The sequence below is a fragment of the Gigantopelta aegis genome, chromosome 6 (assembly GCF_016097555.1).
Source record: "Gigantopelta aegis isolate Gae_Host chromosome 6, Gae_host_genome, whole genome shotgun sequence".
NCBI classification, from domain to species: domain Eukaryota; kingdom Metazoa; phylum Mollusca; class Gastropoda; order Neomphalida; family Peltospiridae; genus Gigantopelta; species Gigantopelta aegis.
The window spans coordinates 2,855,591-2,879,732 of NC_054704.1; the positions used below are offsets into that span (position 1 = coordinate 2,855,591).

At 38.3% G+C, this 24,142-nt stretch overlaps 1 protein-coding gene across 3 annotated transcripts; it reads left to right on the plus strand.

Annotated features, from left to right (window-relative positions):
- Positions 1 to 51: 51 nt before the first annotated feature.
- Positions 52 to 23,050, plus strand: LOC121376199 (acid phosphatase type 7-like). 3 transcript variants are annotated; one of them, XM_041504019.1, is made up of 9 exons: positions 52 to 281; positions 6,391 to 6,396; positions 16,994 to 17,091; positions 19,107 to 19,220; positions 19,824 to 20,046; positions 20,512 to 20,637; positions 20,954 to 21,025; positions 21,362 to 21,493; positions 22,692 to 23,050. In XM_041504019.1, the coding sequence occupies exons 1-9, from the start codon at positions 132 to 134 to the stop codon at positions 22,764 to 22,766; spliced, it is 996 nt and encodes a 331-aa protein (XP_041359953.1). In that variant the 5' UTR covers positions 52 to 131; the 3' UTR covers positions 22,767 to 23,050. The 3 variants fall into 3 exon arrangements, with proteins under 3 accessions (XP_041359953.1, XP_041359952.1, XP_041359951.1); XM_041504018.1 differs by lacking the exons at positions 52 to 281; positions 6,391 to 6,396 and adding an exon at positions 9,738 to 10,226 and having other exon boundaries at positions 19,107 to 19,160; positions 19,203 to 19,220; XM_041504017.1 differs by lacking the exons at positions 52 to 281; positions 6,391 to 6,396 and adding an exon at positions 9,738 to 10,226.
- The last annotated feature ends 1,092 nt before the right edge of the window (positions 23,051 to 24,142 follow it).

Here is a 24,142-nt window from a genome sequence, read left to right on the forward strand (position 1 = left end):
CTAGTTGTAGGACTATTCCATGTGATACATGTAGATATATACTTACACATAGCTAGTTGTAGGACTATTTTTTACCAGTTTACCACTGTGGCGGGAAGGCCGGCTGGAGTCCTATATATTTGTTCTTCGCCATGCGCGACGACTCGACCTACGTGCCCAGGCTGGCTGTGTACGGGGACATGGGCAACTCCAACGCCAGGTCGCTGCCGTACCTACAGCAGGAGGCGCAGAAGAGCACACTGGACGCCATTTTACATGTCGGTCAGTCACCAAAAGTATTTGTCACATGCAGGCATATTGAGATAAAACAAATATGTATTTAAAATTCACAAAAAAACGAAAAGAAAGGAAGAAATAAAGAAACTTAAAAAACAACAACCCCACATACATGCACAAAAACAAAGGAAAAAAAAGAAAAAAAAAAAAAAAAAAAACCCACAATACAAAAACAACAAAAACCCCAATAATAAAACAAAACCCACAAAACCATATCCCTTCAACCCAACAACAAAACCCCCCAAACAAAACCACCAACAACAACAACAACGAAATAATACAGACAAAACAACAATAAGAAAAAAACAATAGAAATGTAGCGTTCCTGGTTTTCAGTCTGTCTATCTTTTCATATTTTCCTTGGTTATTATATTCAGTTAAGATTCTGATTATATCTCTTACTAATTACATTAACAGCATGATCTAACTCTACTCACTTATGAATATCAGGAACGTTATTTTCTCTTTTGCTACGAGGGATAATACAATAAGTGTCGTGCAACCGTTTTAAATGTCGGCAGAAGTCCGTGCATGAGTGTGGCCTGACTGAATCAACTAATCAGGTTGGTCAAGTTAGATTATTTTTCGACGCACGTTATTCATCCCCACTTGCGCTCAGGTTGTTTTTCTGTGAGGTTAGGTTTTGTGTGCTGTGTTGTTTTTCGTTTTATATATATGTAAACATGTTTGCTTCCATTCCTAGCTGTCTGCCCATTTATACATACGTTTAACCAATGTATATCTTATAAGTTTCGGTTATTAAAATTATAAATTAGTTACGTAAAGCGAGTCAGGCAATGACCCGTGTTACGTGTAAGGTGTAATCGTCCCATATATAATTCCATGTTTTTACCGTGCACGAACTGTCCGTTTAATCGTTTTGGCTGAGTTAGAGAACGGACGACTGTTGAGGCCCATTTTGTAATAAACGACCCATTTTGTAATATGTACCCATTTTGTAATAAAAAAACGACCCATTTTGTAATAAGTACCCATTTTGTAATAAAAAAAGACCCATTCTGTAATAAACGTAGGTACCCATTTTGTAATAAAATCGGACCCATTTTGTAATAAAAAATAGGTACCCATTTTGTAATAAAAAAAATGCCCATTCTGTAATAAAGGCTTAAAACGTCAGAATACGACATAGATGTTAAATATATACAAATTGAAATAATTTTAAACTTTGTGTTTAGATTTTTTTTCAGTGGTTTGGGAGTTCGTCAGGGGTACGAATATGTCTTAAGGTTGATTCTGTAAGTGAACCTATTCAGTTTTTCCGTTCATCCATTACTCCAGACCGCTCGCTTGAGGTGCTTGTGTCGCAGGATCGAACTTCTGTGGATACACAAATTGAGGTTTTTGTCTGTTCCAACCAGTACCCTAAAACTGGTATACTAAAAGCCCTGGTATGTACTATCCTGACTATGGAAAAGTGCATATAAAATATCCATGCTGTTTTTCGTAATCCATCGTGAAGTATTATCTATCATGATCGGGGCGGGATCTAGCTTAATCGGTTGAACGTTCGCCTGGGGGACTTGGGTAACAGGATAGAACCTCCTCGGTGAACACATCAATTGGGCTTTTTGCCGTTCCAACCAGTTCCTTCTCCCCCCCCCCCCCCCCCCCCCATTACGCCACGACTGTTACATTATAATCTAAGTGTAGATATGTGTAAGAGAAAGTAACCGACATGAATGTGTTGTAAAAGCCGTAGCAGCTGATTAAAAACTGGGTTTAATCGACAACTACTTAAGCTGAAATACACTTAAACTAGTATCCGTCAAAAGTGATTTTCCACTGACACTCCCTCCCCACACACCCCACCCGCCCTACCCCATCCCCCACCCACCACGAGAAAGTGAACAATACACATAAAACACATGTGATCATTCAGCCGATGGTTGTGGAAGTTAATTCTACAATTATTGTGTACAGGTACTGTCCATTAACCGATTTACCGCTTACACTGTACTTTAGTTTGCCGCCTGACTATGTGCTCATATGCGGTCTTGAATGCATATATATATATATATATATATATATATATATATATATATATATATATATATATATATATATATTAACTACCCACACTTGCCTTTCTTATTCTTATTCTTCTTTTGTTATGGTTACCGGCAATATTAGGTATATATATATATATATTTCTTTCTAAACTTCTATGTACATTTGTTAATAATCCCATAAATATGAACATTTTAAATATATACAGTGTAATAATATTACAGAATTTTGAATAAGATTTGATGTATTTGAATAAATTGCTGCACAACTAATTGAACGATCCCATAGATTAAAAATATACCATGTGAGACACTAGAAGTGTCAGGAAATGCTAAATCGTAGTAACTGAACATGAACTATCCCTTATGCATGACAATAGGAACTATTTAAGTTAATTCATAAATATGCTAATAATATTTCGATAAGGAACATTGTGTATCAAAACCGGTTTATTTTTTACATAAATTATAAGCATGTACAGGTACTTCCTCCTGAAGTCAACACAAAATATTATTATAAATGTATGAATTCACTGAAAAATAAACGTATGTTTTGAAAAGAACTGAGTCTCCTTGAATAATGAACCTTTTCAAGGAAAAAAACACCTTGTTTTCAAAACTATATATTCACAGGCACAGATAAATACAAAGATGGACACACAGACACATAGAGAGAGAGAGACAGACAGACAGAGACAAGCAGAGAGAAAAACACACAGATAAGCAGAGAGAGACAGAGATACAGATATAATGAGGCATACAGAGAAACAGTGAGGAAGAGAGAGAAACAGACAGACAGACCTGTATTGCAAAAAGAACTGAAAGTTATTAGCCAAACTGTCATCGTTTCTAACAAAGGAAAGTTCTTGAATAATGAAAATTTTCATGAAAAAAAAACGTTATCAAAACTATATATTCACTGACACACACACAGATAAATACAAAGATGGACACACACACACACAGAGAGAGAGAGAGAGAGAGAGAGAGAGAGAGAGAGAGAGAGAGAGAGAGAGAGACAGACAGACAGACAGACAAGCAGAGAGAAAAACAGATAAGCAGAGAAACAGAGATACAGATATAATGAGACATACAGAGAAACAGTGAGGGAGAGAGAGAAACAGACAGACAGACCTGTATTGCAAAAAGAACTGAAAGTTGTTAGCCAAACTGTCATCGTTTCTAACAAAGGAAAGTTCTCCTTGAATAATGAACATTTTCATGAAAAAAAACCGTTATCAAAACTATATATTCACAAAGACACACACAGATAAATACAAAGATGGACACAGAGAGACAGACAGACAGACAGACAAGCAGAGAGAAAAACACAGACAGAGATACGAGACATACAGAGAAACAGTGAGGGAGAGAGAGAAACAGACAGACCTGTATTGCAAAAAGAACTGAAAGTTACCCAAACTGTCATCGTTTCTAACAAAGGAAAGTTCTCCTTGAATAATGAAACTTTTCATTAAAAAAACCCGTCATCAAAACTATATATTCAGAGACACACAGATCAATACAAAGATGGACACACAGACACACAGAGAGAGAGAGAGAGGGAGAGACTGACTGACTGACTGACAGAGAGACAGAGACAGCGAGAGAGAGAGAGCGCGTCCGTTTGGTTGCATAAAATTTATAATTTTCTTTTCCCAATACAACTTATTCTAACATTATTACTATGCAGAAGCAGGATGTCGTTAGAGAACTGCCGAGATAGAATAATGATTAGTGATCGTAAACACCAGTATATTGAATTTAAAAATTTAAGAAATTCGATCATTTCCAAAATATATCGTTTATGATAAATTTCCCAAAATATAACGCGGAAACAACCAACCAGGCACTGTACCATCTGCGGTTTTGTGAGAATAACTGTCGTATTCTCAGGCCAAGCCCACTGTTTTTACCCGCAATTCTAATTAATTTCTGAACACTTATAACTTTTTCAAGTGCGCCACATAAACGCAGTCGTTCAGCTAAGAAATCGTCAATATGTATTTCTGGTAAGAAGGATTCTGTCTGTTTTCTAAGCCCAGTGGATACCCTATTAAACGTTCCAAGCATGTGACAGTCATCATACATACACCATCTAATGATTTCCTTTAAAATCTCGTTTGGTAAAGCCTGTCCGTCACCGCACTCCCTTTTGTTAGATGCATTAATTATACCGGTGTTGCTAATTAGACATTCCGTATCACCGTCAGTTACTGGTGTGGAATGTGTTACAAGAGAAGGATACTCGTGATCATCATCTAACATAGAATCATCGTCAGACTGTAAACATGTATAGTTTCATTAACTATTTCGGCTGAATTACTTAAACTGACGTAATGATCCCCGTGACCTTCAGCAATATGACCAAGAACGAGTGTTGGCAATGCTGGATTAAAATGAGTTGAGGGAGATAGTAAGGTTGTTGCATGAGGTCCGAGACTAGAAAATATTAAAATGTTCACAAAGAACAAATGCGCAGCTCGCTGCAGGGTGATATGATCACCAAAAGTACCACTACTCTCCACATTGGTCAGATACGTTTCAATATCATTATCTGGCACATAATCTTCAAGTGGGGATAAGTCAAGCGTAACGGGGTGATTTCTTAAATCTTTAACAATTTCTCTGCGCAATGTTTCTCCCGAGCGATACACACCAATCTGAAGAAGTTGATCTGCAAGAGCTTCAAATTGACAATTTCCGTCTGGTAATGGATCAAACTGAACAGTTAGCCCTTCAGATTCAAACTCTTTTCGCCGGTCATTGTGGGTGTACTCTAAGTAATATTTTTGTTTGTGAGCTACCGATTTGAGTTTGTTGTTTAAATGTTCGGGTGATATTTTACGAGATATCTCTTTTTCCCTGGTTGTACTGGTTATTACTCTTTAAAATTCGCCCTTTGATGATATGATAGCGCTTTGGGACCTTATTACCTGTGTTGGTGTATCTGACAAGAACTATTTCATTCACTTTGTAGATAGACGTTGGATGTTTTTTCGCTCCACGTTGTACCATAAGAGACACGCATCGCTCTCCGGCTTTCTTGGCACGTTTTCGGAGAAAATTTCGACGTCTATCGAATGATGCTATGTCTTTAATTGATGGCACAATGTCACTTATATTGCAGGGTATAACTTGTGAACAGATTTCATCGGGACTGACATCGAGTGGATTGAGAACTCGATTGCTTTTTCTTTCATAATATATTTCAAATGGGCTTCTCCAAAACAGTTCTTCTTTAGGATCTTCATTCAAAGCTGCAGCATATATAGGCAATTGCTTTACCCAGTTAATGCCTTTCTGTTTAAAATAAAGTAAATCATATTGAAGCTTGCTGCGCAGACTTCGATGGCATCGTTCAACCTTTCCCTGACTTTGAGGGTGGTAACTCGAGCTTCGGACTACCTTAACCTGAAGTTTCTCCATGAGCTTTTTGACACCTCCAGAGAATTCGGTTCCTCTGTCATGCTGAAAGATCGCTGGCACACCATGCTCTGTGTATATACTAATAAGTTCTTGAGCTACACGAGCAGAACTTTTCTTATCTAACGGTCTAAGCCAAACAAAGCGACTGAATATATCAATTATTGTGAGTATATATCTATATGTAACTCCATTATACTGCACAGTCCACTTTGACATGTCTATCAAATCAATTTGGTTACGATCATGAACCTTCTTTGCTGAAATAGGCCGGAATATTGCCATATTTGTGAACTTCGCCTTCATTTGACGATAGCGATGTGATCTGTCAAGAATTCCTTGAATTCTTTTTCTACTGACACCTATGTATTTTGACCTTAAACGAAGATTAAGTTTTCTTGATCCAGATCCTTTACTAGATTTTAAGCCCCTGTCTACAGTTCTGGCCATGTAGTCATCTCGACAAACTTGTTTCCCATCCAAGAGAAGCGTCTTCCCGTCTTCATCCAAAAGTAATCGGCCTTTGTATCTCCAAAACTGGACCAACGCAGACCGTTCTTCTTTTGTCCTCTTCTGCACAGGCACATTGAAATCTCCTTTGAGCAAACGGATGATGATATCATATCTTACGGAACTCATACACTGTTTCTTTCCGATACAGGATACAGTAGCAAGGTATGAAAGCAATATGAAATGCACCAGTGGCGTTCGCATCGTTACCACAGAACTGTAATAATATTAAAACAGATATGCATATACATATTTAAAATGTAATCATCAATTTGGATTTAAAATAGTACATCATCACGTTATGTATGTTAATACAATACTGAATAAAATATGTTATTAACAAGTGAGAACAAAATGTATTCCTTAAAACGTTCACCTAGGGCCGATTTCTCGTCAGCGGTTACACCATGATTCTCGGTTTAAACTCGGTTCAAACTCGGCTCTTGAAAGTGAAAATTTCATTTCTCTTTGGTGAATCTCGGATCAAAATCGTCTTAAACCAAGTTAAACCTTCAAATCGGAGGTTTAAGAGTTTGATCCATGGAAATATGACCAACCAGATATTAACGATGTTGAAATTCTGCAACAAACTCGCCATATCCTTAACCTACCACATGTTTTTAGGGCAGGTTATTACAGAATGTAGCCTATATTTATTTAAATCTACGAAGATTATCATTTGTAAAATATATATATATACTGAACAAAATAAGAAACTTCCGCTAACTTTGCTTGAACATAACTTGATGAAAATAAACCGGGGGAATAATTGTTATATATGCGTTTAAAGAGTGTTCCATGATGCATCGTTTGGTGCAAGAATCATGGCCATAGGTTAACAGAAACTGGGAGAAATTTTAACCAAGTGTGGTAGGGGTTAAATAAAAAAAACCCACTTAATAACGGGGTATGACCACCTCTTGAATTGACCACTGCAGTGCATCGCAGGCGCATAGAATTGACTAAAGTGCTGATTTCTGCCTGTGGAATTTCGTTGACGTTAGCGGGTGGGTTGGGACGACGCCTCAATCGTCTGTCTAGACTATCCCAGATATGCTCGATGGGGTTGAGATCAGGACTTTTAGCGGGCCAGTCATCAATGAAATCAATGTTATTTGTCCTAAAAAAAAATTACAGTGTCTCTAGCTGTATGAGAGGTGGCATTATCATGCTGACGTGATGAGCGAGAATGTCATCGCGGTAACGTTGAGCATTTAAATTGCCATCAATGACGACTAGTGGTGAACGATAACCATGGGCAATGGCTGCCCAGACCATGACCACCCGCGAAACGATCTCGTTCAAGAACACAACAGTCGGCATAGCGTTCATTTCTCCTACGGTAGACGCGCACCCTGCCATCACCACGTTGTAAAGAAAATCTGGATTCATCCGAAAAAAGAACGGTATTCCAGCGTCGCCGTATCCAACGATGTGTACACGTGCCCAATTAAGACGATTTAGACGATGACGTTGCGTTAAAACGCATCTGACGTGAGGACGTCCTACATGTAAACCGTTCTCCCGCAGACGATTACGAACAGTTTGCCCACTGATTCGGTTATGAAGCCCAGGTGTGTTAGCAGCAGTAACAGTGGCAGTTTGGAATCGATTGCGCAAATGCGTGTTCATGATATAGCGGTCTTGACCACGCGTTGTAACACGCGGACGTCCACGACGTGACAAGTCGTTGGTGCTTCCTGTCGTTTGAAATCTTACGCGAAGATTTCGTATCGCTCGACTAGAACTCCTAACATGCCTTGCAACGTCTTCTGTCGACATGCCAGCATCAATCATACCAATCGCCCGTTCGCGTAAATTATTGGGTATTCTTGGCATACTAAAAATGCTACAATGTAAAAAACGTAATTTTGTTTACAAATTTGGAAGCGTTTTCGTTCACTTGACAACAATGTCAGTAAGACAAGTAAAACAAATTGACCGAATACTACACGGGACATGTCGAACCATGCATGCACGTGCAAATTGAATTTCACATTATCGACGATTAACAGTGCAAAAATAATCGATAAAATTCATGAATCCTGATAATACAGCTCAAGGCTAATACTACCTTAATGAAATTATATAACACAACAAATACTATATGTACAAATCGGAAGTTTCCTTTTTTGTTCAGTATATTTATACCAAGAATGTTTTGAAGCTATCTATGCAGAAACAATATTAAATAGTGATTTTTAAAAAACATTTAAGTGGTAATTCATAATATGTACATGTATGGAGAGCGTGAGACCTCTCTTAAAAGAAAGGATGTACAATTACATATTTAAAACTTGACATGAATTTACAAGTGTTTTATTATTTAAAAAAACCAGTGAACGCAGTTTACAGGAGAGACATTCACAATAAATTCATAATACAGTTTCTGTATTTTTAACTTGACAAAATATGCTTATTTAACCTGTATTTACCTCTTCCCCGAGGAAGAGAAGGGGGGGGGGGGGGAGAGAGAGGGGGCTGACTATCCATAACACTTTTGTAAATAGTTGTATAGTTTAACTAGTAAAGATGTTTTCCTTGCAGGCACTGCCGGATTAACGTAGCTGATGGAGCAATTGCTACGGGCCCCGCGTTTTCGGGGTGGGGGGGGGGGGGGGGGGGGGGGGGGGGGGGGGGGGGGGGGGGGGGCTGTGAATCGAGTCATGAATATTGTTTTCAAGGGTACCTTACGGTTATTGGACCCAGTGGTTGCAATTATTGTGTCACTATGTGGGGGGTGGGGGTCGGGGTATGTGTTATACACTACCGTTTTGTTACGGGCCCTGCAACTACTTAATCCGGCCATGCTTGTAAAGAATAAAGAATAAACAAAGTGAATTAGGGCGTTTTGTATATGTATATAATTTTCTCTCATAAGATAAAGATGGAAATTTAAAAATAGAAAGAAACCCTTACCACCTGCATTTCATAAATGCCATATTCTATTGTGACTCAATATTATGTTATCTGCCTGTTTCAATTGGCAGTTAGGCACTGGCAAATATTGATGGCCATGTTAGTCAATAATTTTCGAGTCAAACTTCCTGTTTAAACATGTTACAATTAGTTCCTTTAGGATAGTTACCTTTATCATTATTTTTTTTTAAACTGATCAAATAATAAGCGTTTAATAGTATTTTGACCACAATCTATTCAAATCACATTCATTTAAAACACTCTTAAAAATCATAACCATGAGATTTCTATTGCATTTGTATTACAATTATAATAAAGCTGCTAATCTTAACAACAAGAGAGATAATTTAAAGACACAGCTGTTTAGAAGATTTGACCAAAATATAACAATTGTCACTTTAATAGTTACTGTAGTAGACGTCTTTATAATGACATACATAGAGGATTCGTCACGAGTATTTTTTAATATGGGAAATATCAACCGAGGCTTCGTTAATCTGTATTTGTCGAGGCTCTGCCGAGACAAATACAGATTAACAGGCCGAGGTTGATATTTCCCATATTAAAAAATATGAGTGACGAATTCTATTTATCATATCACTGTCAATTTTGTTTATTTTCCACTTAAATGATTAATAAACAAAACCCCAACGCTCGGACGTAACAATCTGTTATGACGTATGAATACATGTACATGTCAATCACTCAGCTGATAATCGGTTTGTCAATACACCTTGAAGGTTATCTATGCTTTCTGAAACTAGGTTAAAAGCGGAAACAAAGATTGTAGCTATTTAAACAATTTAATACTAATTTAACAGTTTTATATATAAACAATGAAATTATAATAAAATAATTGACAATAGCCAAATGTTTCAAAATAACTTTTCGCGGCATTTTGCCGAGTACTACGTCATTGTCAGACATAGGCCTATCTACGTCACTGACCTATTTAAGGGCTTCATCAAGTTCAGTCTGAGTCTGTCGAAAATAAGTCTTCGTCGTTTTAGGGGGACAACAGGACTTTTAGGCTGAGCCACATTTATTACGATGTTGCTTTGGAAAGAGGTAAGACTGTTCGGTTCGTAATGTCCCCCGGTTTCTTTTCGTATACTGATGTAAAACTTGCACAGAATTACATCGAGTTCTTTGGGGGGCATTTCATGTAGCCTATTGGTCTGGACTCATTGATTGATTGTAGATAGTTTTCAAAAATGCGCATGTCGTATAGAGTTTTTTTGGCAGTATTCTTATTTTCATTTTCTGTAATGACATTACCAATCATCGTATCATCTACTTCTACAAATCTACGAGTTTTGTTTTTGGGCCTTCCGGATTGTGGCGTCTGCTTCAATGTCCGTGGATCTACCCTATCCCCTGTTTGCACTAACTAAACGTTCTGGTGACAATTCAGCTTGAATCATAACTATATAATTACCGGAAGGTAGAGTTGCTTTGATTGTAGCACTTCCTTTTTTATCGATAGTAACGCTATCTCCGACTTCAAAAGACGCCATGTTTGTTTGTCAACAATTTTGACAGGTGAAAATAGTTCTACGTTTTCGGTATATAATTTGCATAATAATGTAATTTGCATACTTATGTTCTAAATATTTGCATACTTATGTCTCAAAATATGTGATTTATGTAATGGGCGTGCCCAATGCTATTCCTTAGTAGTGATATGATAAAAACATTATATTAAACACCCGTACGACAAATAGGAGAAGGTTCTTACGACTCTGGGTGGGAGCCGGTACCGGGGTGTGAACCCAGTACCTACCGGTCTGTAGTTCGACAGCTTACCCACTGCGCTATCGAGGCCGGTCGACACTTTCTTTCTCCTGGTTGTTTCTCCTATCTGGGTTTGTAAAAATCATCTACTATATCCCGATGTTCATTAATTAAAGCAATTAACGTATTTTCCGTTCGTACACGCTGTAATAATATGTTAAACGCGTTACCATAACTGACAGAAACAAGAAACAATAAAGGGGTGCCTGAAATGTACGCACGATGGAACAGCCACGTTTAGGGGGGGGGGGGGGATTAATTATTTCGCACGTGAAATAGGATCTACAATGATCGATGGTTTATTATGATCTAGGTTTGAAATATTGTGAGCGAAAGTTTAAACCTTGTACATTTGAGTTGTCGACGAGAAATCGGCCCATGAATAGCGAAACAAGCTCAGCATGTTTGTACATTTTATAGTGATAACGTTTATTAAATGAATAAATACATGTACATGTGAAACATTATTTTATTACCCAAACGGTTCCAAATATCTTGGTACATATCAAAGTGTTACGTCCCGCTAGAAGTGTTATGTCCCACCACTGACGGCATTGGAATTAAACATGTACGCCGCTCTAATAATGATTTCCTTGTCTAAAATTTTATTAGTGGGTAATAAATAGGATATTGAACTCCTTTCCATTTCGAATCATGTCTGTGTCCCTAGAGAAATAATTTTCATTGTTACTCGCTAAAGCTCGTGATAAATGAAAATTATTTCACTCGGGACATAAACTTGATACGATATGGGAGTTTGTTTAAAACCCTATAAATACGTGCCTGTGTATGTAAAGACAGACAAGAGCGAGACGCATGCGTACGTGTGTTTGCGTACGTGTGTTTGCGTGCGTGTGTGTGTGTATGCTTATGTATATGTGTGTGTGCGTGGAAGTACAGTCGAACTTGTCTATGACGGCGGCGACACTTAAGATCGAGCGATCTCATCCACTGACCAGTGTCCATCATACGCAAGTCCGAATATTATCGGAAAACATAATATTTAACATATCTTCTCCGCTTTCCAATTAACGTCTACTCTGTACAGTAAGCAACTTGCTTGCAAATCTTAGGTGAAGCTTTAGAAAATGATTTAAAAAAAAAAAAAATCATTGAAATATTTCATAATTCAAGAGTTGACATGTTTCATCTCCAGTTCTGTTAGGAATAAATACCTCCCGTGCTTATCACATTTCATGGTCAGTCCAGTGTGAATATATTATCGACATAAGACAAGACGGTAGGCGTAATTTAAAAATGTATCCACTTGCTGATATGTGTTGAATTTGTCATTTTAATTCTTACGGTCATCTTACTGATACTATTCTGTGGCCGTCAAACACAGGTGCCTGCCTTATAGAGGAGGCGATGAAAGCAGGTTCGACTATATGGCGCCTGACATATAAACATATACCCGTACACGCATACAGGGCCGTACCCTGATCAAAATCCTATCGGGGGCAGTACTTTTTTTATAAACATATTTGTGACTAGTCCGAATTAAACCCCGAGAGTGTATGATATTTTCTGCAACAAAAAAATAATAATCTGAGAATATCGGGGGGGGGGGGGGGGGGGGGTGGCAAGTGCCCCCACCCTGCCCCCCGGAGGGTACAGCCCTGGCATGTACATACATATTCGTTTATACATATACCTATCCAAATGCATCTGTCAGTCCGTCAGTCTCTACATCCGTAATATTATATCTTAGACATTTGTATCCAGCTACCTAACAACCATATACCATCTTTATTATTATTATTTTATTGATTTTTTTACATTACCGAACTATATTTGTCACGCACTATCGATCGATCGCGCTGCGCATTCAATTGATCCGTCGTGTAATTGTTTGGTATAATTAGATAGGAAACACGCTGCCGCCACTTCATGGGTTGCTCTTTTCTATTAACAGCAAGGGATCTTTTATATGCACCATCCCACAGGCAGTGTCGTACATACCATGGTCTTTTTAGCGATGGGTTGATCCATCGATATCGCAGATCGATCGATAGCGTGTGATCATTGCATAGTATTTTTTTTTTTTTTTTTTTTTTTTTACGACGCACTCAACACATTTTAAATACGGTTATATCGGCGTCGCACGTATGGTTACATCGAGAAAAACCCCAGTGGCTAGCTGATGGGGATCGATCCTAGACATACCACGCATCAGGCGGGCACTACAGTATACCACTGGGCTATGCTGCCAGCTCAGTGTATAGATTAATTTAATGTTATCTGCGAAATTAAATATATATTTTTAAAAGACTTAGAACTAAAATAGTATAATTTGAAATAAATAAAGACATAAAATAAATAAATAAATAAGTGAATGGGGGAGGGGGGGAGGGAGGGAGTAAGTAAATAAATAAATGTTTGTAGAAAAAAAAACCTTTACCTTAGATAATCCTGAAACACCTCTTCTGTTTGATTGCTTCTGTCATCTGAACTACACCCAGTTTTGAAAAACAAAACGCGTTTGATGTCAACCGCTACCCCTCCCCCACCCCCACCCCTCCCCCCCCCCCCCCCCCCCCCCCCCCCCCCCCCCCCCCCCCCCCCCCCCCCCGACTCCAACCAAGTTAACATGTTTACAATGACGACGAATCCTAAAACAAATGAAAAGAAATAATCAAGTACAAAGAAATTAGGTTTCAATATTTGTTGTCTTTCATCCTGGTGTGCTCGCGTTTTCAAAAGAAACCGTCCTTCAATCAACATGTTCAGAAAGGAACATCAAAATATTATGTTTTCAACTTGCTGCTTTAGCGGCTACTTTATCAAAGGATCTGAAAAAAGAAAATTGATGTGTAATCTATAGTACGAATAAACAACATTTAGTTAAAAGTAAACTGATGCAAATTAAGGAGAATTCAAGGGCTGGGATAGAAAAATGTGCAGCTTACATATGCATTCATTGGATTGTGTATATGTATTCATTCACCTTTGTATTATTTTAGCTAGGATCCAAATTTTCATCCATACGGAGAGTATAATCAATGCACGACAAAATAAACATCTCCTGTTTTAAATGTATTATGTGTTTCAATTCAATTATTTTATTGCTTTAAGCTGTAAGCTTATCAGCACAGCATATATACACAGTATGTATAAACGCACAAGAGAATTCAATTATTATATTCATCAATTACACGCTTTTGGTTTTCATGTTAGGTAATAATACAATGAAATATATAAACTATATGTTATCTACATGCATAAAAGTATTACATTCACAAACAGTATAAAAGAAAAGTGACAACTAGTATGCTTTTAGACAAGAGAGTGCCTTAACTTATAACTTTTATGCCAAACTAATATACTTACCAATATTAATTAAATCTTTAATGTATGCTTCTTTAACATCACAAAGTATTTTAATCAGCTGTTGCTGTTCCGATAATTATGATACAGACTACCCACACAAGCTACTATTTTTGATACACAGCTGTAGAACATACTTGGTTCTTCATACCCCAACCGAATAGCACTGGTTGGAACACGAAAACAATGTATATTTATAGGGTTAGCGTTAGAAATTTCGTATCCCAGGCGAACCATCGACCATCGAAATAAATCTAAACACAAAGTTTAATATTATTTCACTTTGTATATATTAAACAAAGGCCTATACCTATGTTGTAATCTGACGTTTTAAGCCTTTATTACAGAATGGGCATTTTTTTAATTACAAAATGGGCACCTATTTATTATTACAAAATGGGTCCGATTTTATTACAAAATGGGTACCAACGTTTATTACAGAATGGGTCGTTTTTTATTACAAAATGGGTACATATTACAAAATGGGTCGTTTATTACAAAATGGGCCTCAACAGACGACCCGTCTGAATAAATTAAACCTGATTAAATTAGGATCTCGTTGATTTTAATAAGCGGTCTTCGTCATTGTCGATGGTTTGTAACACCATTCCGAATAAGTGAGTCCTAATTATATGGATTAACGACTGCTTTAATAGGGTGTTTTGGTTAAAATTAGCTTTGAAGGGGGCTGTCCAATATATATGAGTTCGTGTACACCGGAATGGATGGGTAATCGTGTAAGGTGTAGAGCCTAATTATTTGATGTGTGCTGTCCTGCAGATGTAAATTCAATTCCGCGAATATTCTCTCTGTCGGGATTATCCACGACACATTCATACACGTCCCTAAATATAAATATTTATTTGTATGGATATGTGGGTGTAAATTTATTTATTTAGTGGTAGTCAATTCATATATGGATCTTAGAGGACTACCATACATATTTGTTATTTGTTTGTACTCCCTCGAATAAATGTGTAATCTGTTTATTTGTTAGTTTGGGTTTTCTGTGCTTGCCAAGTCGGTCTGGTTTATAGTAATTTCTAGAGAATTATTAATACTCTTAGTACCAGCAAAAGTCCACAACCGAAAGGGGTAGCTGAACCCGTGGTCCCCAGATTGGGACCCGAAAAGTAAATTTCATTACATTCCATTCATTGATATTCCATTACTTTGTATGTATCTATTATTATAGTGTCATTATTTCATAAATATTATTATATCAATGATAAACAATACATAAAACACAAAATTAAAACCTTTTCATTACTGAATATATAACATATACTAGTATATTATTTTCAATTATTTCAGGTGACTTTGCTATACTCACAGCAAAATTGTCAGTATATAATACGTGTGCTGAAACCCATTTGACATGCATCACCAAATAAATGCTGTGTAATTCAGTAATGCAATAAACTAAAAAAAGGTGACCGTATATTTCAGACAGAGAAAGCAACATTGAAACAAAACAAAGCAAGTAATACCACCACAGGCGCGACACAGTGTAAACAAAATAGTTGTACACTGTGTAGCGCATGTGGTGGTATTATTGGTTTTGTTTTAAATACTGGTACGGCTCGAGGTTGCCTTTCAAATTCACCCGTGAAGGACATTTTCACAGATAAAACAAATATAACCCACACACAAAAAACAAAGTGTTACATCCATGCCATACCTCTTTGAAAAGTAGTATGGCCATGAAGTTCTAATAGACCAAATCAATTCGTATTGCCTGATAATGTTAACGTTTACTAATAAACCTGATATAAGGAGCGTATATACACGTGAAGTACAACAATAAAAAGTGTGGCATCTCACATCTAATCTACCTGCAAGAAAATGGGGGGTCACACACCATTTAAGAGATTTAATTAATGGGTTTTTTACTAGCAACCGTCATTTTTGATGAAAATTGCAGTTCCATATTTGGGGGTACCCTGCATTAGTTTCAACCTCTGGAATATACTGCATAACAACTGTGTAACAAACAAAAGTGCATTTATTTATTGTTAATGGATAATAGTATTTGCACAAATAATCAATGTCACATATTACTACCAATCACACCCACAGCTGTTTTTACTAATGGAAAAATGTAGTCCCTTCTAAGACATGTGGAATTACCAAATGTTTGACATCCAGTAGCTGATGATTAATAAATCAGTGTGCTCTAGTGGTGTCGTTAAACAAAATAAACTTAACATTTACTGTAATCATTGAGAAAGGTCTGATGTATGAATGAATGAATGTTTAACAACACCCCAGCACAAAACAAAAAATACACATTGGCTATTGGGTGTCACAAATGGTTAAGTATATTAAAATATTAACATTGCATTGCTTTTCTGTTGGTATGTGCCATTTTCCATGAACATAACTCTTCATAGCTGTCATTTGCAGTGTTTTCTTACTTATTTCAGAATTATTTTGGTATATTTGCCGATGTAGTCTAAGAGGTAGATGGTGTTTATCAGATTTTTAGGTAAGGAAGGTTTGACAAGCCAATTCCAAAAATAACCTAGTTAAGTCAAAATGCCAAAATCAGAGATTTGTTATGCAAACGGTCTGGTGTAATAAGCTTCTGAACTGGCTCCACGTTTTACATAAAGTAGGCTCATGAAACCTTCCTCACCTAAAATTCTGATTAAAGCCATTTGCCTCTTAAAGTAATGCGTTTTGTTGTTTAATTTTCTTTTCTTGTGTCATAGGACAACGCTCGAGTCGGGGACGAGTTTATGCGACAGTTAGAACCCGTAGCAGCGTACATCCCTTACATGGTTTGTGTGGGCAACCACGAGAACGCCTAGTAAGTAGTATTAGTATATATAGTTGCTGTATAATTACACAGACACTTATTATAGACAGACAATATACAGACCATAGGTCTATGATGCATTCAATAGACTGTTATACAATCGGTGCATGAGTCGTTTTTGATCAAGTTTATAACTCCTGAAAGCTTAGTCGGGGATGAGTTTATGCAACAGTTGGAACCCATAGCAGCCTACATCCCGTACATGGTGTGTGTGGGCAAGCACGAGAATGCCTAGTACGTATGTATAATTAGTATATATAATATAATACAAAAGCCCACCCCCCCACCCCCCGCCTTCTTTTTTTCTACAGTTTCCGATTATTCTGATAGCTTTTCCCCGTTTGATTTGCACTGCCGACTGCCTTCTTTCAACTTCGCAATGATCTTTCTACACAGTGATCAGGCATCATATCGTGAAATGACCTCAGCATGTCTACCATCGCCCTATGCAAGTTTTGCTAAATATTGGTACAAATATGAATTCCATAAATACAGTATTTATTTAAGGCTACCATTGTAAGGCCACCACACTGCATCCAATTTATAGTATAACGTTTACAGGTCCATAATGCAATCAGCATGCTGTTGTATAACCAGTGAAGTTGTTTGATCCGGGTTATAACATTCAAGGACTCCTAAAAGCTTTCAAAACGTATTATGGTAGACATTCTGAGGCCATTTCAAGGTATGACACATCACTGACTAAACTGTTGTCTGATGCATACCCTATTTTAAACTTGTACACGTCTTTTCTTGACGACTGTAGGCTGTGTTAACGACGGGTGCCACCGGTTAGGCATGATATGCTCATCTGGCGTGAACACCTGGCGTCATCACTGTTTTAATAGTGATTCATGCGTGCATACAATCACAACTATACATATATTTCTTTGAAATCCGTCCTGTGCAAGTTTTGATTTATTAAACCAGCCTTAGGAGTGTCAGTCCTATAGGCGACGCAAGAAGGATGTAACGGCCTGTAAAGGATATGCTGGGAGTGTCAGTCCTCTTAATATAAGCGACGCAAGAAGGATGTAACGGCCTGTAAAGGATATGCTGGGAGTGTCAGTCCTCTTAATATAAGCGACGCAAGAAGGATGTAACGGCCTGTAAAGGATATGTGGTAGTGTCAAACCTCTATTATGGCGAGGCAAGAAGGATGTAACGGCCTGTAAAGGATATGCTGGGAGTGTCAGTCCTCTTAATATAAGCGACGCAAGAAGGATGTAACGGCCTGTAAAGGATATGCTGGGTGTGTCAGTCCTCTTAATATAAGCGACGCAAGAAGGATGTAACGGCCTGTAAAGGATATGCTGGAAGTGTCAGTCCTCTTATAGGCGACGCAAGAAGGATGTAACGACATGTAAAGGATATTCTGGGAGTGTCCGTCCTCCTATAGGCGACGCAAGAAGGATGTAACGACATGTAAAGGATATTCTGGGAGTGTCAGTCCTCGTATAGGTGACGCAAGAAGGATGTAACGACATGTAAAGGATATGCTGGGAGTGTCAGTCCTCGTATAGGCGACGCAACAAGAATGTAATGACATGTAAAGGATATTCCGGGAGTGTCAGTCCTCGTATAGATGACGCAAGAAGGATGTAACGACATGTAAAGGATATTCCGGGAGTGTCAGTCCTCGTATAGATGACGCAAGAAGGATGTAACGACATGTAAAGGATATTCCGGGAGTGTCAGTCCTCGTATAGATGACGCAACAAGAATGTAATGACATGTAAAGGATATTCCGGGAGTGTCAGTCCTCGTATAGATGACGCAAGAAGGATGTAACGACATGTAAAGGATATTCCGGGAGTGTCAGTCCTCCTATAGGCGACGCAAGAAGGATGTAACGACATGTAATGGCCATGCTGGGAGTGTCGGTTCTCCTATAATGTTATAATATTGATGATGCATGTTTAACAGCATTCAAAAAAAGAGACTGAAACAAAATAATGCACATAATAATACACTATGATGGCCATGTTTATTTGTGTTATTTTCAGTAACTTTTCCCACTACCGGAAGCGATTCACAATGCCAGTGGCGGGGGGAGACGGTGAAGCAAACAACCAACCAATAGAGAGAAGCGACCATGGATCTGAAGGCATGTGGTTCAGGTAGCGTCTCATATTTCACTTCAGTTCATTTCCGTGTTTATACCCAATAAACGTCTGGGGTGCGATGGGTCGTAGGATCGATCGCTTACGATGGATTTCGTGGGGGGTTTTTCTCGTCCCAACCACTATTGCTCCCAATGTTTACGGCTTGTACGTCAAACTTTAAATCCGTGGTATGTGCTATCCTTTGTATGAAATAGTGCAAATATAAATTTCTCTGCTGCAGCAGGTCCTCCCTCTCCTTTCTCTCTCTGTGTGTCTCTCTCTCTCTCTCTGTGTTTCTCTCTGTGTCTTTCTCTCTTTCTGTCTGTGTCTCTCTGTCTCTCTCTCTCTCTCTCTCTCTCTCTCTCTCTCTCTCTCTCTCTCTCTCTCTCTCTCTCTTCTCTCTCTCTCTCTCTCTCCGTCGTCGTCTCTCCAGTGTTGAAATAGCCTATGTTAAACACAAACTAGTAGTAATATAAAATGTTCTGGTGTCCGAGCAGTGGCGTAGGAAGGTGCCAAAAAATGTGTGTGTGATGGGGAGGGGGGCGGGGCACACTTTTATATTTAGATATATATAGGTAATTACAAAAACACATTCATTTCCTTTCCATTATTCTCTAGCTGGAATATTGGCAAAGCTCACGTGATCAGTTTCTCGACGGAAGTCTATTACTACAGTGTGACGAGAGAAAACATCAAAGCGCAGTACGATTGGCTGGACAAAGATCTGACGGAAGCAAACCAACCAATCAACAGAGAGAAGCGACCATGGATCATCGTAATGGGCCACAAACCTATGTACTGCTCCAACACAGGCGGGTTTTGTAACGACCCTAATGACCCCGTAAGTCTTATTTAAAGAAAATGGCGAGATATTAACAGGACATTGTTTAATGTCTATAATACTAAAGCTAGACTGTCCTCTGATAAACCAAAACAAACAATCAAACAAAAAACCCAACCGAAAAAAAGAAAAGAAAAAAGAAAGTTACAAAAGAAGAAAAAAAGAAGAAAAAGAAAACACAGACAACCCACCACAGCATTTTATTACCAGTTTATCCTGTAAATAGACAACTGAACACACGTTCTATTCAGGGTCATCCGAACCCCCCTAGCCTACGCCCCTGCTATTTAATACCTATAGTGACTTACTGTCCCGAAAGTGCTAAATTCCCGAATAAACTAGACGTCACACAAATGTGTGATGTTTCCTAAATGATGAATATGAAAAATATGTACCTCTATATAACTGTACTATGGTATAATAAGAAAGAAATATGTGCATAAAATTTATTTTATTATTGTATAGGTTCGCGTTGGGATCAAAGTATTCAACAAGAGTCTAGAAGAGCTCTTCTACAAACACGGAGTAGATTTGGAGTTTTACGCACATGAACATTCCTACGAGAGAATGTGGCCAATCTACAAGCATAAGGTACAGATGGTTATAGTCACTGGAATGATTAACCGAGGATATTTCCATACCGTCAGGATTAGGGATATAAACGGTGTTACGAGAGCCTCTCACGGGACTATATTCTTAAACGACCAGATGGTATATGCAACACGGTCTAGCGAGCGTGTAATTTTAAAATTTAATATAACACGCAAGAATATAATTTATATATTATCGTTAGAATACAATTTTGACTAAAACATAGAGAGTAATGGTTTCATTCAACGTGATATTGTCCTACAGAGTCCTGTTATTTTAAACACTAAGGATTTGAAACAATGTGGATATTTTTCAGATATGCAATGGCAGTTACGACAAGCCGTACATGAACCCGAGAGCACCAGTGCATATTGTTACCGGATCCGCGGTAATGAAAGTGTGAACATTCAAACTATCTTTTAACGAGGGAGAGAGGGAGAGGAGGAGGAGGAGGAGGGAGGTCTGTCTGATACACAGAAACACACACACACACACACACACACACACACACACACACAGGTAGAGAGAGAGAGAGAGAGAGACACAGAGAGAGAGGTCTGTCTCTCTGTCTGATACACAGAAACACACACACACACAGATAGAGAGAGAGAGATAGAGACACACACACAGAGAGAGTGACAGGCAGACACACACACACACACACCCAGAGAGAGAGAGACTGGCACACGCACACGCCCATATTATATTGTATTGTTTGTTATAGGGTAACAGAGAAGGTCAATCCAAGTTCATTCCTTCTGAGCGGAGCGCCTTCCACACTGACGACTTCGGCTACACGCGGATGATTGTCCAGAACGCCTCGCACCTGTACCTGGAGGAAATGTCCGTTAACAAGGTACACTGTACTTACTGTCAGGATACAGGGTACACTGTACTTACTGTCAGGATAGAAGGTACTCTGTACTTACTGTCAGGATACAAGGTACACTGTACTCACTGTCAGGATACAAGGTACACTGTACTTACTTGCAGGATACAAAGTACCCTGTGTTTACTGTCAAGATACAAGGACCACTGTACTTACTGTCAGGATACAAGGTACTCTGTGCTTACTGTCAAGGCACACTACATACTGTCAAGATACAAGGTACTCTGTGCTTACTGTCAGGATACAAGGTACACTGTGCTTACTGTCAGGATACAAGGTACTCTGTGCTTACTGTCAATATACAAGGTACACTGTACTTACTGTCAGGATACAAGGTACACTGTACTTACTGTCAGGACACAGTGTATACTGTACTTACTGTTGAGATACAAGGTACACTGTACTTACTGGCAGGATACAAGATACACTGTACTTACAGTCAGGATACAAGATACACTGTACTTACTGCCAGGATACAGGGTACAGTGTACTTACTATTACGATACAAGGTACACTGTACTTACTGGCAGGATACCAGGTACACTGTACTTACTGTCAGGATACAAGGTACTCTGTGCTTACTGTCAATATACAAGGTACACTGTACTTACTGTCAGGATACAAGGTACACTGTACTTACTGTCAGGACACAGTGTATACTGTACTTACTGTTGAGATACAAGGTACACTGTACTTACTGGCAGGATACAAGATACACTGTACTTACAGTCAGGATACAAGATACACTGTACTTACTGCCAGGATACAGGGTACAGTGTACTTACTATTACGATACAAGGTACACTGTACTTACTGGCAGGATACCAGGTACACTGTACTTACTGTCAGGATAAAAAGTACACTTCTTACTGTGGTATGTCCTGTCTATATCCTGTCTATGGAACAGTACATATAAAAGATCCCTTGCTGCTAATGAAAAAAGAAATGCAGAGGGTTTCTTCTGAAGACTCAGAATTGTCAAATGTTTGACATCGAATAGCTCATGATCGATCAATCAATCAATCAATCAATCAATAAGCCAATCAATGAATTAACCAACCAATCAATCAATCAATCAATTAATTTGTCCTAGTGGTGTCGTTAAACTAAACAAATTTTAACTTCTTTAGGCAGACCCGATTATTATTGTTATTTGTATTTCCAGGGTGGCGCCATACTCGACAAGATTTGGATTGTGAAAGACAAGCATGGCACAGGGATCTACGACTGTCATATCTAACGTCTTTTCTAGGCTATAGTTTCGTCATCGTGTATTGATATGAATATACATTGACTTGGTTTTGTATAAAATCCAGAATTGGTCAGCCATAAAAAAGCGAACGTTTTGGACTTTAATCAACGGCAATAACCATAGGTGACAGAATAATAAACAATTTTACTATGATACGGTTACTGTATATTGATTTTAGCCACTATTGACCAATGTGTGGAAGTTAGTGTCTCCAATCCCAAAATGTACATTTTGTATGGAAAAAAAACCGAAATAATAAAACAAAAACCGTTTGATGATTTTTATTGTTTGTAATTAAAAGCATATCTTAATCAACCCACAACCCACAACCTACAACCCACAACCCACAACCTACAACCCACAACCTACAACCCACAACCCACAACCCACAACCTACAACCCACAACCCTTGTTACTAATGGATAATGTAGCGGGTTTCCTCTTAAGAATATATATATACACATATAATATGTCAGAATTGCCAAATGTTTGACATCCAATAGCCGATTATTAATAAATTAATGTGCTCTAGTAGTATCGTTAAACAATACAAACTTATAACTGAGGGAGGGAATAGGTAGAGGGAGACTAATGACGGGGGGGGGGGGGTGGGGGCAGCTAGGGTTATGTTCGGAGACAAAGGGCAACTGGACACAGAATAGAAAAACAAAGAAGTTAATGTTTATTTTGTTTACCGACACCACTAGAGCACATTGATTTATTAATCATCGCTTATTGGATATCAAACATTTAGTGTATTGTGACACATAGTCTTAATTATACAGAAAACCCACTACATTTTGTCCATTAGTAGCAATGGATCTTTTATATGCACTTTCCCACAGACAGGAAAACACAACACGGACTTTTGACTAGTTGTGGGGCACTGGTTGGAACGATACCCCCCCCCCCCCCCAATCAGTTGAATGGATCCACCGAGGTGGTTCAATCCTGCGACGCAAGCTCCTTAGCCGAGCACTCGACCAACGGAACTAAAAAGCGAAAGGCTAAAATGAATATTAGACACAAGAGTGATATATCAAAGGTACATGTATGTGTTGTCCTGTATGTTGGAAAGTGCATATAAAAGACCCGTTGCTGCTAACGAAAAAAGAAGCATCTTTCCTGTGAAGATCACATGTCAGAATTACCAAATGTTTGACATCCAAAAACCCAATCTAATTAAAATTAGCTCCACTATTACATGTGGATCTAACAGCAGCCAGTTCTAGCTCATGTCCACCAATCAAAACCTTACTTGCAGAATCATGCCAGTGATTTAAAAATAATTTGAAAACATTCCGAATTATCCTGAGGGTATACGACATGGTTCGTGTGAATTACGAATGCCGTATTTAGACCAG